The sequence below is a fragment of the Tigriopus californicus genome, chromosome 5, assembly GCF_007210705.1.
Source record: "Tigriopus californicus strain San Diego chromosome 5, Tcal_SD_v2.1, whole genome shotgun sequence".
Lineage (NCBI taxonomy): Eukaryota > Metazoa > Arthropoda > Copepoda > Harpacticoida > Harpacticidae > Tigriopus > Tigriopus californicus.
Genome location: NC_081444.1, coordinates 15737669 through 15755799, shown reverse-complemented (window position 1 = coordinate 15755799; position 18131 = coordinate 15737669). Strand labels below are relative to the sequence as shown.

Sequence of the window (18131 nt, the reverse complement as noted above, 5' to 3'; positions counted from 1 at the left end):
GATGACGGCTTTGATGACCTTGGTTTCTCTTCCATGTGTGTTTGTACTGGAGTTCTAACTTCCAAGAGATACACTGACTGGCATGTTGGACTAGTACACTCTCACTCTCAGTCTACGTGCGTACAGTCCGACCACTGTACAACCATGCTTGAAGTTTGGTGCTCTATCCATCCATAGGTGGAGGGGGTGGGTGGCATGAAGCAGGTTGATGAACGCGATGTGAACTCTGGTGGGGTCATTGGCCCCACATATCCTTGTTCTGAACTTGAAATCAACAGATTTTTGCCCACTCTGCCTTCCCAGGGCTTCCTGGGGCTTATTGGCTGATGAATTGGGTTCCCTTCTGAAGAGGATAAAACTTGATCGAAGATTGTGATTTTAAGCGTACTTTACAAATACGAGTCTTGGCATTCTCATTGATAAGAACGGATAAGAGCAAGGAGCAAAGTATCTTTAGAGAGCTTGGATGGAGCTGTGTAAGAGGGCAAAATAGGTCCAGTTTTGTTCAGAATGTTGTGACATAAAAGTGGGGAAAAAATGGCTATTGTTTATGATCTTGTTTGTAGATGTGCTCACCTAAAGCAACCATTTTTCTCGCGTTGTGCCGTCAGGCGCCTATAAACATATGTCTTGGTATTTCAAGTAAGTCCATTTACTTTATTGAGAAAGTACTTAAATTTGTGTTCGGAAAGGTTTATTGGGTTTGGACAAAATCTTCCGGGATCAGTTAGTTTTGGGTGTACCTGCATAACAATCTGCAACCTTGCAGATCTACTTGCTTTGTTTAATTGTAATGCTTTTTGAAGGTCTATTGAAATTGAATTTAATAACTTTTGGATAAACCAATGTACGTATGTGACGTGGGTAAATTCTTTGGTTTTCAAAGCCTTTCAAGTTAAGTTTGGGTTGCACCCAATTTGACATGCCATGGTGATGTTTAGATACATCAGATTGCCATTCACTTCTTTGAGTTCCAGGTTAAACTATCGTATTGTTTTTCGACTAAGAACTGCACATTTCAGAAGGGCCCTTTTGCCGAATTCTAGAAATCTCATTTTGAAAGTGATTGCACTGAAACCGTGCTGATTGTGTGTGTGTGTGTGTGTCACAATGTGAAGTTCAATGTCCTGATGCCAGCAAGTGCGTTTGGTCTCACTCTCTAATATGCGTCACAGACATGAATTGACGTTGTATTTTTTTTCAACCAACGTTTCCATTTCCAGGAATATCTGGTTGGAAGTCATTGACTTCTTATCCAAACGCGCTTACAACCATCCGACACTCCAGCATCGACCACAATCAGCCAGCAAGTCAGTCATGGCGTCAAGCAATCAGGCAGTCGGTTGGTGGTGGATCCATTCCGAGCATTTCTTCCAAACGTTCCTAGGACCAAGATCAGCTATCCCCCAATCAGCCACCACGTCGAGTAGCCATCCATCCATCTGCAATGGAAGGTGGAAGAAGTTTCGAGGGCGAGAACCAACTTGCAACTGACCTTCAAAGACTTGATCCAACTCAACTCAAGTCCTCCGGCAGGATGGATGACAATACTCTGGAACCAAGGATTCTTGATAAGATAAGTGTTTGTTATAAAGGGCTAATGTGTGCTGAACCATTCATTATTTCAATTGATGAGTAAAGTTCTTGTAATATGACGATGGATTTTTTAACGACTATCAATTCATTGAATGATAATTGAGATTCTTGGAGGACGTGGTAGCCAATTTATGTTCACTCACTTGATCGTACAAATGGGGCGAGAATGATCACGGGTGGAAATGTTCCAGGTTCGCAACTCAATACTGTTTAAGTTGTACCAGATTTTTGGTATTCCAACTTTCCCCTTTGCTAGAGTTCAATGGCTTTTCGTCCCTCAAAATGTTCTATAGCCGTTTTAAGTACGATCCTACCAGGCTCTCACTCGTAGGTAGCAGCTTTTGGCTGCGCTGGTTATGGTAGTACTACTACTATTACTACTACTACTTCTACTTCTACCAATACTAGTTGGATGGAGGATAGTCAAGCGAGGTTGAGCAATCGTTTTAAAAGACTAGGCCGACTTCTCGTGATCGACTGAATGCACGTACGTCGAGAGTTGTGTACATCGGGTAAGCGGCATCAAGCCTGCTTGTATCCTGAACAGCGGTGAAAATAGGTCTGTAGGTTGTAGGTTTAAAGCGCATGGCAGCTTTTCCTTGGACGACCTTGCAGCCGTCCGGGATGTTATAGGTATGGACTCCATGAGGTGAAGACCAAAGCCCTGACGCATGCAAGGATGAAGATCTCTATCGACGACGTCATCCTGACAGCATCGTGTTTCAAAACCATCGGGCAATGAACTCTGGATCCCGAGGAGATGGTAAACATCCCGTTCTCGCGAACTCTTGAATTTTCCGACATTCCGATTGGCCTGAGATCATGGAATTCTGGGGAAGCAGCCAAAAGAAAAAAGCACAACCATTACTCACTCGCTTCCTCTTTTGTTTTAGCATCTTTATGAGTGGACTTGACTTGAATGGTTTGGTTAACAATTTGATCGTAAGGCATTTACAAAAGAAAAAGTCAAATAAAACGGGAAAATTGTTGTTTTTCTGTTCCAACATACGATTTTGGAACAATGTCCGTATGTATGTTTGAGATAGAAACAACAAATCAATATGAACATAAACGTTCGCAATAAAGGAATGGTCATGATAGCCTTTTGAATGAGCCTTACCCTTTGTCATTTGTAGACTTGCATCGTTTGCCTGAGCAAACGATGCTTAAGAAATGTTAAAAAACCCAACCAGATTCAACCTCCAGATGTCTTCGTCTTAACCCAGAATGGCTGGGGTTGCAAGGAAACGACCCTTCTTGATTGGTAACTGCGTCATGAATTGTCCAAATAAAAGGCTTTCGAAGAACTTATCCACTCAAATACAAATTGTATTTTGGTTTGCGGACGAAAAACTCTTGTGGTCAGCCGGGTTTTGAAGACAAAAAAAAAATCCTTCCTTCATTGGTTGATTTGTCATACTTTTTCAGCTTTCGCATTTACGAGATACATTAAAACAAAGTTACAATCCTTATGAGGACTTTCAATTGAAGCCAAAACATCCAAGGGTGGAAATGTACTTTGTCAGATTTGTCATATATTTCCTAATCCATCACGATTTGATGCCAATCCCGAGAACATAGTATTTTCTTATTAAGAGCCTGAACCGTTTCCATCACGTTCATTCGAGTGTACAATAAATCTTCGTCCTTGCACTTTCAAATCATGTAATTGATCAAAATATGAGATACTTATTATGCTTATAGGTGCGTGCAACACCGCAAGCAAATTAAGACGCATTATGTTCTGCCAAAAGTAAGGCGCACATTTGCTTGGAGTCATTTTCTACGCACAACCTGGGTGCACCAATCTCGTCCAAAGAACCAGCAACTTTGGGTGTGGGCAAGTGCAAGTGCACGTTCGTGTATGCATGTACCAGACAGTATTTTTGTGCCACTGTGCACCCATTTAACAGTTGAGGAATTGCAATGCTTTCGGCACGATGGGACTTTCGCATTGCAACGTTATTCTCCTCGAACGAGAGGCAACATTAAACCAGTTGCCGTGACCTAAATTCGGCCATACAAAGACTGAGAAGTTGGCCTTCTATTCTCGGTGGAACAAGGCTCGTTCAAGTCATCATAACTCGTCAGTCTTCAAACGTGAAGTGGGTTGTGGGTCTACAAGTGGAACTCGCATCATTTGACCTTGGCTGGGGCTGCAAAGGCAAATACAAGATCAGCCTTTCCGTGGAGAGTTGCAAGAAGTGTGCTTGTGTCGATGATTTGAAAATCGCTACCATGCTGGAGGAAAAATAATGAGGAAACAGATCGGAATTTGTCAAACCTGCATATCCTTTGAGACTAATTTTCCCAAGGAAAAGCCAATTACGCGCCATAAACAGGGGTACGTTAGTGCGGGTTCATCTATAATTAGGACATAAATGTAGATATGAGTGTACTCGTTTGTCTGGAATAAAAGAGTTCAGACGTCGGGATCGATCCAGTTCTGATGTTGACAGACTTTCGAGAAAGATTTGTTCAAGGACAACCTAATTTAGGCTCTCAAGGGATGAATTGCACATTTATCCAGACGATACTGTATCCAACTTGTTCGAGAAACGAGTATGTTCACTTCATAAATGGCAAGTGATTAGCATCATTGTCATGTGATATAACACTGTCTGCAAGAACAAAAAAAAACGTTCATACAACGAAAAACAGTTGTCTGGGTGAACAGAGTATTGTCATCCATTCATTAAAGAAGTTTGAAAAAGTTTGATAAGAGACAGTAAGAGGAATGTTATAAGCAAATGGTTCTCCGACTACATATGTACGACATGATTTTAAGATCGGTAAAAAGTGACAAAGTAAAAACAAGGCAAAACATCGAAATTATCTAAAGTGGACGAATGGACCGAAGATGAAAATGTGGCATTTTTATTTGAATCAATCCCGTGTTTTTTTTTATTTGGAAAAAGTTTTGCACATGGCACAGCCAATAGATCAATCAATGAGCAATAAAACTCTCTTGATGATAAAATATGCCAATGATAGATCGGGCCTCATGGTTTTAACTTTTCAACTTAAGCCCTCGACCAAGACTGCGTAACATAGATATTCGATGTATGTAAAAGTGTGTCACATATTTTTTTTCACAAAGCTAACTCTGCATCTAGCTGGTAAACAAGCAAGTTAGATTGATATCGACAGCATGTGTTCACTCTACCTCTTGACAATTAGTCCATGTTTACAAACGTTCTTCGAAATCAGCCCAACACGAACAAAAAAATCAATCCAGACCAATTAGGTAGGAACAATGTTATTTAGATTGAACCATCTTTTGACGATGGCTGCTCTCTGACGTGCATGTGAGTCTTTCAAAAAGGAGCCGAAGACGGATCCCAAGACTGGAAAAAAATACTTGCTGCCTGTGCTCGAGATTGTGTTACCTGGCCCTCCCAAGCGATGCTCTAAGGTCAAATCGTTCACTTTCCAAGTATTCAGTATTGCTGCGAATGATCTTGAGACTTGGAAAATGTACAGGAGAGTAGCTGTATGCACTTGAGCCAGAGAGTCTCGGCAGCCTGCTGACTTCCAAGATCTGTTTCTAAAAGCTAGCTTTGAGGGCACCGAAGAGACAGACAGTCTGCGAAAATTCTCCTTGTGTCCTAGAATGAATGATGCTCTTGTAGGAGCTTGAACAAATAATGTTCAGAGTCATCAAGATGCCAACGCATTGATCAAGGAATGGATGGCTTTAACTCTGTTTTCCACGGGGACTGTTCATGTTCTTAGCGACAATACCCTTAAAATGAAAAAAAGATTTTTGTGAGTCACGATTCAAATGAATGAGGAGAGGTTTCACCTCAGACACAACGAAAATCAGCGACGCAATTGATGACTCCAAAGACCTCAAGGCTACGGAAACGTTTCCAAACCACTGCAAGGCCAAACAACAAACCTCCTGTTCTCCTCCCGGACTTTGTTCCATATCAGAGAAGGGGTAGGTACGGAGTTATGCTCTAGTCTTGAGCGGATTCATGAAGTTCTCCCGCTCTTTAAAGCAAAAGTACAACACAATTTGGCGACCTCTTGTTGTCCACTTCACCCGCGTGCAGTCAAGTTCAGTGGCAAAGTCTTGGCCCAAATCCTGAAGTACACACAAGCAAGAACGAACGAACGGACGAATGCGGAGATCGCCTCCTCTTTGCTCGCCGTTGTTTCTCGGGTAAGAGGAATCAACTCGTTTCAGCTGTTTTTTTCCTGCTCTGCTCTGCTCGTTGCTCGCACTCGTCCATCTAGAAACCAGCTCTAGCTGCTATTCCTACTCTGGTTGCTCCTGCTGCTGACTGGATGGAGGGACAGACGAACGAACGGACGAGTGATGGCCTAAGAGTGAAAGTAAACGGGACTTTGATGCAGTGGAAGGCCATCACCTGAAAGTCATGCATGCAGCTCCTCCTCGCGAGAAAATAAGCAGCCAAACAACAGCTGGGAGGACTTGGGGAGGAGTGTGTATTTCAAGCGCAAACATAAGGTAGCTGAGCTAGTGCTCAAAGGCATTGGACAGCTTGCTCCTATGAGGTGACTACTATTAGCCATAGATTAGCCACACACCACAGGACAAAATGTAGAACACATTCGGACATTATTACATTCTATGGATAGCTCTGAACGTATGTGACACTAAAGTTGTAATATGTAAAGACTAATTCGCCGGTAGGAAATTCTTTGATAGCGGTGGGCAATGTTTGGTTTCTAAAAATCTTGGCTCCGAATACATCTGAGAATTCAGAGTCAAGTAAAATAGCTCAAGAATGGTCTTCGATGGGAAACAGGTCATCATCATCCTACTGCGAGACGTCTCGATCTCAATTCTTGGTTCGGTCCCTCGTTGGTTCCTCGATCGTTCCGTCTCCTTTAGTTCAGAATTAGTACAATACTCTCAATGTCAGGCTTGGAAAATTTCAGGCCCGAAAGAGTGCGAGCGGGTTCTGTTGCGCCTTGGGAGTGCGCACATGCGCACGACGTACTACGCGCGTACGTACCTACGAAAAGTCAGTGCCCAGTGCCAGGGAGAAAAGTAAGAGACGGACGGATTTTCGCCTTCATCTTCACGTCTGTCCCTAGTCAAGTGTTCATCCTCCACGAAAACACACCCCAAGTTCATCAGGGAAGAATAAGAAGATAGTCAAACACATAAGGATCTTCTCTCAATTCTTATGGTCCCCTCACAAGTTGACCCCATCAACCCAGACAGTTCGTCTTGAGCTAACCTACGCATTCTGCAATCAATATTGTGATACACAAAAGCGACAAAAAAAATCGTCTACCATGGTAGTAATTGCTCATTGGCATCTGTAGCTCCTAGTTACTTTTGTGCCGGACATTGTGATTTTCATCGGCTTGGCCATCGATCTTGAAAAGTGGCGACGTGAATGATTTCACATAACGCACAGGAGCCCGTCAGGAAAATTCTCCACCTCTAAGGTAAGACACTCATCAATTAAAACCTCCAGAAATCTGAACGTTTTTTTCAAATAAAAAAAAAAGAAAAGAAGAGAACAGCTCCGTCAAAACAAGAAGGACAATTTCAAGCCTTGAAGTTTGAGTGCACCCGTATGACTGAGTAGGGTAAAACACATCATCATGCACACATGCAGTGACATTTTAAGGATTCCTGGAACTCGTGGCCCCATGTCTTTGTCGAGGGATAGCTAGCTCTCCAGCTTTCCTGGCGTGATTCTTCGATTCTTCAGTATCACCCATCTCTCAAGACCCTGTGCACCAGTACATGTTCGTACATGTACGCTTTGTGGCTAACGAGCAAGGGAGGGTAGGACCTGATTTTCCGTTTGCACATTTTGCTCGTTTTGAGAGACGAGATCCAGTCCGAAGGATTTTGTACATTGCAAATGGAATGGCGAGGAGAAGGACAAGAGGGGGACGATTCCAAGGCCAAGTGTGGAGAAACGCTCCACTTTGCTCGTTCTGTAAGCTTGTCAGGGTTCACCGAATCCAACACTGAAGGGGGTGGATTGGAGAAGATGGCTCATGAAGCTACGCAAATGATTGACGCTGGGACTAATTGGACCCTCCAGGAGGCTGGTTGGCAGTTCGTCATTGGTTCCTGGTCATGTTAAACGTCAGATTTTGCATTCATACATCGGGTTGCCCTGATTGCTGACCGATAAAAAAAAGGCCTTACTTGGCAATTTCAAATGTGTGTCAGCCCGACAGTCATGGCGGCCGGTTGAAAGTAGATGCAAGTCGGGAGAGTTGCTTTCAGGTAGGCAACAGCCTCTCCCCAAACAGCTGTTTTTCTTTTCGTTCTCTTTCTTCTCTTTCTCTTCGTTCTCTGTCTCTTTCCTCTGAGGAGAATCTAGGTCAAATGGGGGAACAACATTGAGGATTGTTGCCTTGTTGCTGCTCCCTTTCTCGAAGTCGGCTATGAATTGCGAGCAAAGGCCATACATGAGCTTGGAACCGGGTTCCATTTTTCACTTCCCAGACATGGGACGCGAATTGTCCTCTATTGGGGAGGGATCATCAGCAAGTGAAAATCGAATAATCACGTTGTTCGTCGACAATCCTGAATGGATGAACAAGTGAGGCCTGACCCAATTCAATCGGGATTTGCCAAAGTTTGCGTAGCGATAGCGAAATGAGGTCAGACTTGGTATCTTCCTCGGTCTATGTACAGTACACGTGTGGCTGCTCTTGCTTCGGTTGTTGTTGCTGCAACGTTGTACTTAAGTGTGGTAGTGCATCCGTGTGAGCTCATGTATGGTGTCGGGAGGGTTTTCTAGGTCACTCTTTGAAGGTTAGACGTCATCGCAGCCAGTGCACAAGATCCTAAGGAGAGAATGAGACTACTTCTCTCGAGCTCATTCTCCCAGCAATCCACTCTCTTCGCTCCACATACTACACACATACGGACGGCAACGTATCCTTCGTACTACGTCTCTATTGGGCGAGTGGCAACATCATCGCGTAGTATTGGATATGCGGACACATTATCGCATGACCTCAATTTGATAAACACTCCTACTCCGGCTACTACTTGTGTCTTCAGATCACTCACGGTCACATAGGGACGAGCAAATTGAAGGCTTCGAGCGAATGATTCTCTGCGCCATGTTGTTTAAGTAGTAGAGCCTACAGTTCAAGAGTGGGCGACAAGCTGTCTCAACAATCGAGACACTCCTTTTTTTTAATACATGCCCACTTGGGAAGTACTCCACCGGAATTCGATGTAGCTCCTCGGCTGTTCCATTTTGTTTGATCAACTGGGGCTGAACTTTGTACTTCGTCTATTTTTTGATCCAGTGTTGATGGCCTCATTTTTTTCCGTCTCTTGGAAGCAGACGTGAACTGGTTTGGTTCCAGAATGAGGTCACTCTCTTCTTGGCGTGGACGGAGTGGAACCAATCCTTCCTGAGGAGACCGACGCCAGGACTTGACGATCCTCTTTCAACCAGAAAAGAGAGCTTTTTCGCTTTTGTTTCCAACTAGGTTACCAAAGGAGGAGGAAAAAGTGCGTTTGAACTAGATTGCAGCGAGACCCCCAGATATCCATGGATATCCATGGAAGTACACAAGATTCGTCTGAAAGTGGAACAAATGGCCATCCGAGTTGGGAAATGGAACCGTCATTGAAACAGACTGATGGCGCTTCTCAATATTCGGATTTTTCTATAAGAACCGGAAATTGGTCGCCTTCCTTGATCATCGAGTCTTGAATTTCCTTTCGACATTGCCTGAATACGGAGGATCTCATCGCTTTCTTTGTACATTTTCCGTTCTGCTATCGAGCACGGTTTGTCACAATAAAGAAAGAAAAAAAGTGCCTCGGCTAACGGCACCACCTCATCCTGATCCATGAGTTTACGGCGCATCATCCCCTTTAACCTGCACGTACCCTCAAGTTAATGTACCCTGCCCTATGTCGTACATGCAGTAGTAGTAATAATAGTGGTAAGGCATGAAGTGCCATTCAATGGTGAATCCAGCGTATCCACCCAAGCAGCTTCGTTATTTTCACGCTTCCCTACAATCACCCTCCATAGCAGCACTCACCACTATGGGTGTACTACAGTACATGCAATACGCATACATTCAACAATTGAACCCCAGGTAGACGGAGTAAGAGGCCGAACCTTGGAGAAACTTCTCCGTTCTCGCAACCTTGGCTGCTTCCGACCTTGCCTCTGTGGTTCTGATTTCCAGCAAATTAGTCTCAGGATCCATTTTCAGGAAAGACTATTGTATCAGTTGAGTACTTTTGATATGAAATTCATGTTCTTATAACATTCCAAGACTACGAACCAGTAAGTCATTGAAGATAGAGAAGACACCAACAGGTAGAAACTTCAAGAAGTATCCTTCGAAAAATGCCCCCTTGGTTGGTTGAGTGCTTGACGCTTTGGTTGGTTGGTTGGTTGGTTGGTTGGTTAGCTAGCTAGTTGGTTGGTTGCCTGACTGCCTTGCTAACTGGCTGATAGCCTGGAAATTTCGAGGGCAATGTCACACAAGAACAGTTAGGTTCATCAACCTCTGAAAAATCCTGAACCCCGTCCATCCAGGTACAAGACCAGCCCCAGCATCATCAGGATACGCGATGTGTGCCTCACTGAGTATGTGAGTGAGTATGCGAGCGACTGAGCAGGCGAGTTAAGGGCCTCCATACGGACATTAGTGAGCGTACACCTCTTTGCGTACTTGGCAGCGAGGCATTGCAAAATTCCTAGCCCTTCAGTTTTGGATCCAAAATAATTGAGGATTTCATAATTTGCTGTGGTAACAAAAAATATATTGAGTACAAACCAGTCCGTCTCACTGATTGACAGGCGACTTTAAGTTGGCCACGGATCACCTGTAACTTGCTCGATATTTCGTTAAAGACAGTTGATCCGGAAAACATTCCTGGAATGACATTGATGTATGGAGTCAAGACAACAAGACCTCAGAGAAATTTCAGTTTGGGTTTCCAAGGGCTGTGTGGGTTTCCAGTTGCTAAAGTTAAGGTTTTTCAGTTTTAAGTTCAGCGCAAAATAATCGGGCCTGGATGGTCAATTCGCCATCTTCGCCAATAGACGAATGCCAATGTACATTCGGGTATTCTGCTGGATAGGAGGATACCCATCCAAGTATCTGGGTGGAAAACCAGACTTCCCAAGAACGAGCTCACCTTGAGAGCAATGAGCACATGTAGTTCAATCATTTCGTCTCGCGAAAAAAATTGAGATAACAAGAATGAGAAAGACTTCGAAGGGGAGGCTGAAGAGATCCTGAGGTAACCTTCAATTGTTTTCATTTCATTTTGAAGCCCAAAGAAGAGGAGGAAAATCGACATAAGTGTGTGTGTGTGGGGGGGAATTAGAAAAATTGAGCTTACTCGCATGATGGAAGGTCAAATTCTGTTCTGTCAGCCTCGAGGCTTGTTGAAATGCAGTTGCCCGAGACTCTGAAAAAGACGCCTGAAGAATCGATCACGGAAAAAGTGTGAAATTATAAGGAAATCGCCCAAGAATAGGTCTCTTTCAACTCAGGGTCAAATCGAATTTCGAGTATATAATCCACTGTCTCATTATTGAAGTCCAAAATCAGAATATTGGATTCCTATTTTGACTGGGGCGAAAGGTAGAGGTAATGCTATGTCAATCAGCTGGGCTAATGTAGCCATCAGCATCATGGCTTTGTCAGGCAATGGCGTGGCTTCTCGCAAATTTCGCAAATGCAATTCTCACTGCATTCGGGGATTGCACTTACCTTGATTGGCCGAGATCAATAACCCCCCCGAAGGTCAATTGACATGGCGATGGTCGTTGTACACGAGAAGACCCTGAATACATCCACCATCCATCCACCTAGAGAATCCTAGCAAACTAGAAACGAGAGGGCAATGCACTCTTGTCATTGAACTTTCAAAGCCAGATTTGAAAGCGAACCTTCCATTGGCACTTGGTCGTATCCTTCCACTCCAGCTCCACTACGTCATGTAAGGACGAAAGATTGTGGACCGAGGCAGGCAAAATCAACTTGAACCGTTCATTTTGTTCTGCCGCCGAGTGTGGAAGGTGCATGCAACCACTCACTGTAGGGGTACACCGTGAACTGGGCATCAGCCAACCACCGGGATTTGATTGGGCGGTGGTGCGCAAAGATGTTGGGAGTGAAAATGGCATTGAGGCAGACACTGGCGCCGCCAAGGATCGAGGAAAGATGCTCGAACAACCTGTTGAAGGTCGAAGGGATGTGGTGGAAGCTGAAGCTGCTGCCTTGGTGGTTTCCTTTCGTTTCAGCTTCCACACCCGGGAAGAGCGACAGGTGACTCCATTTCGCAACTAACTGTAATTGTCGTTCTTCCAGGCAGTGAACTGAGTGTACACACTGGATGGAACTAACAAGCCAGGGAGGAGGGAGATGCAAGGAAATTCAGGCAGGCCTGGAACACAAAACCCTACGTGCGAATGGAGGCATTGTAAGCGAGTCAAAAAGGAGGAAAACACAACCGATCGAAGGTATAATTAGAGACGCACTAGTGGGAAGATGGATGAATAGACTTTCATTTTTATTGTGATTGTGAGACACGGTACTAATAAGCATAGCTCCTAGACATAATGAGACCAATTGCGCCGGCTGCACAAATAGAACTAACAAAGCACTTTGCCATTTCAGGTGTGAGATTTGCAAGCCCCATTTGCCGTTTGGATAGAACACAATCCCGGTGATACTCCATCCAATATCATGCCCGACCATTTTCGCCAAGAGCGAACCGACAAGATGGGACCGAGTTCTCCGGCCGGTTCCGACAGTCCCCTCTCATTGGTGCTACCCCATAAGACAAAAAATCTACCTAGTCCTCACTCAAGACCCCAAGTTCACGGGAAGATGATACGGGGACCCCCTCAACAGTCCCATGCCCAACATCCTAGTCCGCACCATAGCTCGTCCGGTTATTCCGAGCCCAGAAGCTCTCCGGATCGTAGTCCTTATCACCATCATCAAGTTGGGTCACATTCGTCACCTGTGTATTGCCCCGTTCCTGTTGCTCACAATGGGAGATCTATGGCCCAACTTGTGTGTGATGAGTCGGATGAAGCTCCCTTGTCCCTAGTCGTGGAAAAGAACAAATTTGTGTCAGATGATAGTGGACATGAAGATGGATCTTCCGGGCAGAACTCTCCCTATCGCGGAGGATCTCCTCATCAATTGCCCGAGGATTATTCTGTGGCCATCCCCCGCAAAATCTCGAACGAGCAAGAGACCCAGCGGGAAATGATCGAACCCAATGTTACCATAGCCAAAGTGTCGGATGACACTGCAATAGATTTGTCAGAACAACATCACTATGAACATCATCAACAACAGCATCAGAATCAGCCTTTACACCCGCAACAACAACAACAACAACAAGAAAATGAGGATTGCATCTCGNCTAGTGGGAAGATGGATGAATAGACTTTCATTTTTATTGTGATTGTGAGACACGGTACTAATAAGCATAGCTCCTAGACATAATGAGACCAATTGCGCCGGCTGCACAAATAGAACTAACAAAGCACTTTGCCATTTCAGGTGTGAGATTTGCAAGCCCCATTTGCCGTTTGGATAGAACACAATCCCGGTGATACTCCATCCAATATCATGCCCGACCATTTTCGCCAAGAGCGAACCGACAAGATGGGACCGAGTTCTCCGGCCGGTTCCGACAGTCCCCTCTCATTGGTGCTACCCCATAAGACAAAAAATCTACCTAGTCCTCACTCAAGACCCCAAGTTCACGGGAAGATGATACGGGGACCCCCTCAACAGTCCCATGCCCAACATCCTAGTCCGCACCATAGCTCGTCAGGTTATTCCGAGCCCAGAAGCTCTCCGGATCGTAGTCCTTATCACCATCATCAAGTTGGGTCACATTCGTCACCTGTGTATTGCCCCGTTCCTGTTGCTCACAATGGGAGATCTATGGCCCAACTTGTGTGTGATGAGTCGGATGAAGCTCCCTTGTCCCTAGTCGTGGAAAAGAACAAATTTGTGTCAGATGATAGTGGACATGAAGATGGATCTTCCGGGCAGAACTCTCCCTATCGCGGAGGATCTCCTCATCAATTGCCCGAGGATTATTCTGTGGCCATCCCCCGCAAAATCTCGAACGAGCAAGAGACCCAGCGGGAAATGATCGAACCCAATGTTACCATAGCCAAAGTGTCGGATGACACTGCAATAGATTTGTCAGAACAACATCACTATGAACATCATCAACAACAGCATCAGAATCAGCCTTTACACCCGCAACAACAACAACAACAAGAAAATGAGGATTGCATCTCGGTGTCTGAGGCTTCGACTTGCATTAAAATCAAGGACTTCGCCAAGATGACTGGGTCTGAGACTTCGGCTGATCGAGCCGTTAGAAGCCAAAGTGTTGACCACGAATTACGCCCCATAGGATCATTGAGGAAACCCTCGGTGTCTTGCCGAAGCCACGGATTTGCACCCCAAGAGGACATGTCAGACCTAACCTCCGAGGTGTCCTCCATTGATACATGGACGAGCTCGATGTTAGACCAAAATGGCCATCCCCAGCCAAGCTACAGGCAGATCAAGACTGCCAATGGCGAGATCATCTTCCCTTGCGACTTTTGTGACAAGGCCTTCGTCAATCGATATCATCTCCAGTCCCACATCGTCACCCATACTGGGGAGCGCAACTTCGAGTGTCACAAATGTGGCAAGTCATTCGGCCGAAAGTCCACACTCCGGGCTCATATGACCACTCATACCAAAACGTCCAACTTCATGTGCCCCATGTGTGAGAAGGCGTGCAACGACAACAACTCTCTGGAGGAGCATATCCGTATGCACACGGGCGAAAAGCCATTCGTTTGTTCCATTTGTTCCAAAGCTTACGCTCGCAAGTCTCATTTGAATGTGCACTACAGAGTTCACACCGGAGAGCGCCCATTTGTTTGCACCGAGTGTGGCAAGGATTTCACGGAGAAGAGATTCCTCAATGATCATATGCAAACTGCTCACAGCGGGCAGAATGGGCCACTGAAATGCCCGAATTGTTTCCGAGAGTTTGCTTACAAAACGAGTTTGAAGCAACATCTTAAAAAGCAAATGTGTGTCAAGAATATGAATCGAGGTCAAGGTGGCTCCTCCAACGGCGCTCACGCCAAGCAGTTCCAATGTCCCTTCTGCGAGAAGAGCTACAGCTGGAAGCAAACTCTTAAACAGGTGAGTTCTCTTGCTCAGTTTCTTTTTTCTTTCTGTCGGAAGCTTTTATGTGGACGAATCCAGTTTCTCCGGCAATGACCCATTTCGGAGCGATCTAGTAACACAATTTTTCCTCATTGATTTCCAGCATGTCTCGATGTATCACCGCAACAAAGTACACACGGATGAATTCTGGAAGTACGAGCTTGCCAAGCATCGCCGGGTCGGGGTTGACCTCAAGACCAATGAAGATATGTGGCAAAAGCAGTTGGGAAAGCACGCCGAAGATGGCACACCCCTGAAAGGCCCAGCTTCCCAAAGATCTCCGTCCATGGATGAATCCAATCATGAAGAGCGTTGGCTAGATCAGATTCATGCTCGCACAAACAGCACGGACCAAGCCAAAGTGGCAGCAGAAATGAAGGCCTTGGCTGTGCAGTCCATGAACACTTTAACCTTAATAAAGATGCGATCATCGACCTCGGTGGATCAGGCTCAACCCACAATTCAGGTGCCTGTTAGCATGGCGGCCCCCATTACCAAGCCGAAGATCAAAGTGGAACCAGAGGTTGCCCTCAAAATGCATCAGGAGAGCAGAGCCCCCCACCAGGCCCAAAAGAGTTACATGGATCTCTTGGCTCAAATTAGAGCTTCCAACGAGAATAGCGATAAGACCAGTTCCTCGCAATACACCCCTCCTTCAAGTGCAACCAGTCTAGTCAAAGAGACAGCGCCAGCTTTGACCGAAATCACTCGCGATTCCCTCCCAGCTTTGCCTGATATCAAAGAAGAGCCAGCTGCCAAGCGAACTCAAATGTGGTTAGCCCAACTCGGCAATTACAAGGAAAAGTCAGTCCAAGATGATTTGGACCGTAACCACGATGAGCTGTGGGAAGAGCAGATCGCGCGAGTCAGGAAGAGCGCCATCAAACTTCCGGCACCAGAGAAAGCAGTAGAAATCGTATTGGATGACGATGCTAGCAGCACGGACTCGCATCCCATTCGAGGTCCATTTGCACTTTTCCCACAAACCTATCGATACTCACCAGCCAGTCACGTCCAAATTCAAGCAGATGTCAACCTCCAGCCTACGCAGCTTGAAGTCCAAGCACCAAAAGTACCTCACCAACGCCCGCGCATTGTCCCACTCATGTCCGCATTAGAGCTCCACCCATCTCCCATCACCACTCAATCGGGCGGCATCCGAGCCAAAGGGTTCCCTTCAGCTACCATCACCAGCGAGTCCAAGACCAGTAGATCGATGTTGATGCCAAAGCCCAACTATCCAAGCCTCCTGAAGGATGACAAGACGGGATTAGAACAGGAGGAGAAAGACGAGGAAGAGCGGGCGCACCAAGAGCGACTAGAGGCCGACAAAAGGCTCACTCTTCCTTTGGAGCACAACATACCCGATGTGTTGCCCCCAACTCCACCTAGTAAGGACCATCGTGAAGACCATCAGGGTGCCGCCAATCACCCAAGCGAGCCATTGGAAGAACCGTCATCCTTTCTGAAGCTTATTCTTCTCGATCCATCAGCCCGGAAACGGTTAAACTCCAACGATTATGGCGTGGTCCCTCCCAAGAAGAAATCGGTTGTCGAAGGCGACGAGTCCAATGACATTCTTCGACGGCGCCTGCTAGGTATGAGGGAACCACAAAGCCCACCCACTCTCCCGGCCCAAGGGGCCGAATCCAAAAACACAAATCACACCCACTCCATAGGATCTCAATCCCAAATGCCCCCGGCCTCCCCACCTGCCACCACTTTGGCCAACGAACACCCAACAGGGAGGCCAGTGGGAGTGCCCGCACCCAATCTGCATCTGCTTTGCCCCCAAATGCCAACTGTACCTTTGTCCAACCGAGCCATCTCAAAAATCCAAACCAGCAAGATCCAGTTGCAAATCGAGGTCAACGCCGCCAACAACAACAACAACAACAAAAATCCAAACCAGCAAGATCCAGTTGCAAATCGAGGTCAACGCCGCCAACAACAACACCAACACCAACAATACCACCACTACCCCCAAGAACAATTGCACTCCTGTTGGTGAGCCCTTCAAACCGAAGGGTCAGAATGACGAGGCTCAAGAAGGTTTTGGTCTGAGGCGCTCTGATGGCATGACTCCCTACGCCCACACCTCGGTCCTGAAACATCTACTTCATCGTTACACTGAGAGCGGTCACCCCGAGGAAGAGCAGTAGCTACTTAGAACCGGAAGAGATGATCTAGCGTGCAGATTGACAGATCTCGAACAAAAGCCTAAGAAAGAGTCTTCAAAGTTCAAGTTGTATGTTTAAACAAATGTCGCGGCATATTTTCTATTTATATACATAATGTAAATAAGTACGAGTTCGTCACTTGGACACCCTCCCATTTAATGAGTTGGTTCTGTACAAGAAGGTTATACTAAAATATATAAAACAACCCTGCCGCCGTGAATGAGAACCCTGAAGGTCGCATTACTCCCTTCATTTTTCAATCATCCAAAGCAGTCCCCTAAATAGAGATTCAAATTGCATATCCTAGGATAATGATGATATTTATTATGAAATTTATCTATGACGATCAGTGTACAAAAGATATTTAGCCAATAAATTTTTGTAAACTCAAAAAACTGTGTCTTCTTGGTTTTGAAACGGCTAACGTGAGGCTGTACGAGTTGGCGAGACAGATTTTGAAGAGAATTACAAATTCTTTTCAAGGCAGAAATGAGCAGGGCCGTAGTAAAGAAATTACAAGTAAATAAATTACAATCTTGTTTTGTTTGTTACGAAGTCAGATGGCAGCTCTCTCGCTCGGCCTGCCTGCCAACTGATTTTGGGTGTCCCAATTGAGGGATATTCCCGCTTTGTCGTCACAGCCCAACACTAATTATTACCTCACCCTCGGGAATGACCGCAGGTTCGCCCATGTAAGGTATTAAGGCAACAAAATATGATTATTATAATAATTAATATTTTGTTTCGCTCTTGGCAAGTGAAGAAACTTCAAGCTTTTAAGCAATCTCTCTTAACAGAAATTTCCACTTTTTACACTTTCCTACATCTTACAGAAAGAAGCGCAGGACTGAAAATGGAACTTGCTTTTAACAACGTTGAATGTGTCTGTAGTTTCAAATGTTCGTATATTTACACCACTTTATTGTTGACATCTCCTCATTGATATTTCGTTGAACTGCCAACCTGACTCAGAGCAACATTTTTCTTCAGTCTAATACTGTTTTTCCATGGTGTCTTTTTGTGTCACGGTTACAAATATTCAATAATCGTTGTTAAGCCCAGGGAAAGATTTCAGTTTTGAATGAGAAATATTTCAATAATAAGTGCTCCTGAAGAGGGTAATACACGAGAAGTATTTCAAAAGTT

At 45.3% G+C, this 18131-nt stretch overlaps 2 protein-coding genes and 1 long non-coding RNA gene across 3 annotated transcripts in view; all 3 read left to right on the top strand.

The window, feature by feature from the left end:
• The first annotated feature begins 420 nt into the window (after positions 1-420).
• LOC131880088 (uncharacterized) lies at positions 421-1670 on the top strand. Its single transcript, XR_009373234.1, has 2 exons — positions 421-642; positions 1224-1670. It is a non-coding gene; the product is annotated as an uncharacterized LOC131880088 (long non-coding RNA).
• A 5366-nt stretch (positions 1671-7036) lies between these two features.
• On the top strand, positions 7037-12999 carry LOC131881321 (ell-associated factor Eaf-like). The gene is made up of 2 exons (XM_059228159.1): positions 7037-7825; positions 12217-12999. Exon 2 carries the CDS (start codon positions 12286-12288, stop codon positions 12997-12999), a length of 714 nt encoding a protein of 237 aa, XP_059084142.1. The 5' UTR covers positions 7037-7825; positions 12217-12285.
• An 86-nt stretch (positions 13000-13085) lies between these two features.
• The window catches only part of LOC131881320 (uncharacterized), a 9779-nt gene continuing 4733 nt past the window's right edge, over positions 13086-18131 (top strand). Inside the window, 3 exon segments of the mRNA XM_059228158.1 lie at positions 13086-14781; positions 14909-16672; positions 16740-16963. Coding sequence (XP_059084141.1) covers positions 13186-14781; positions 14909-16672; positions 16740-16963 — 3584 coding nt within the window. The 5' untranslated portion in view covers positions 13086-13185.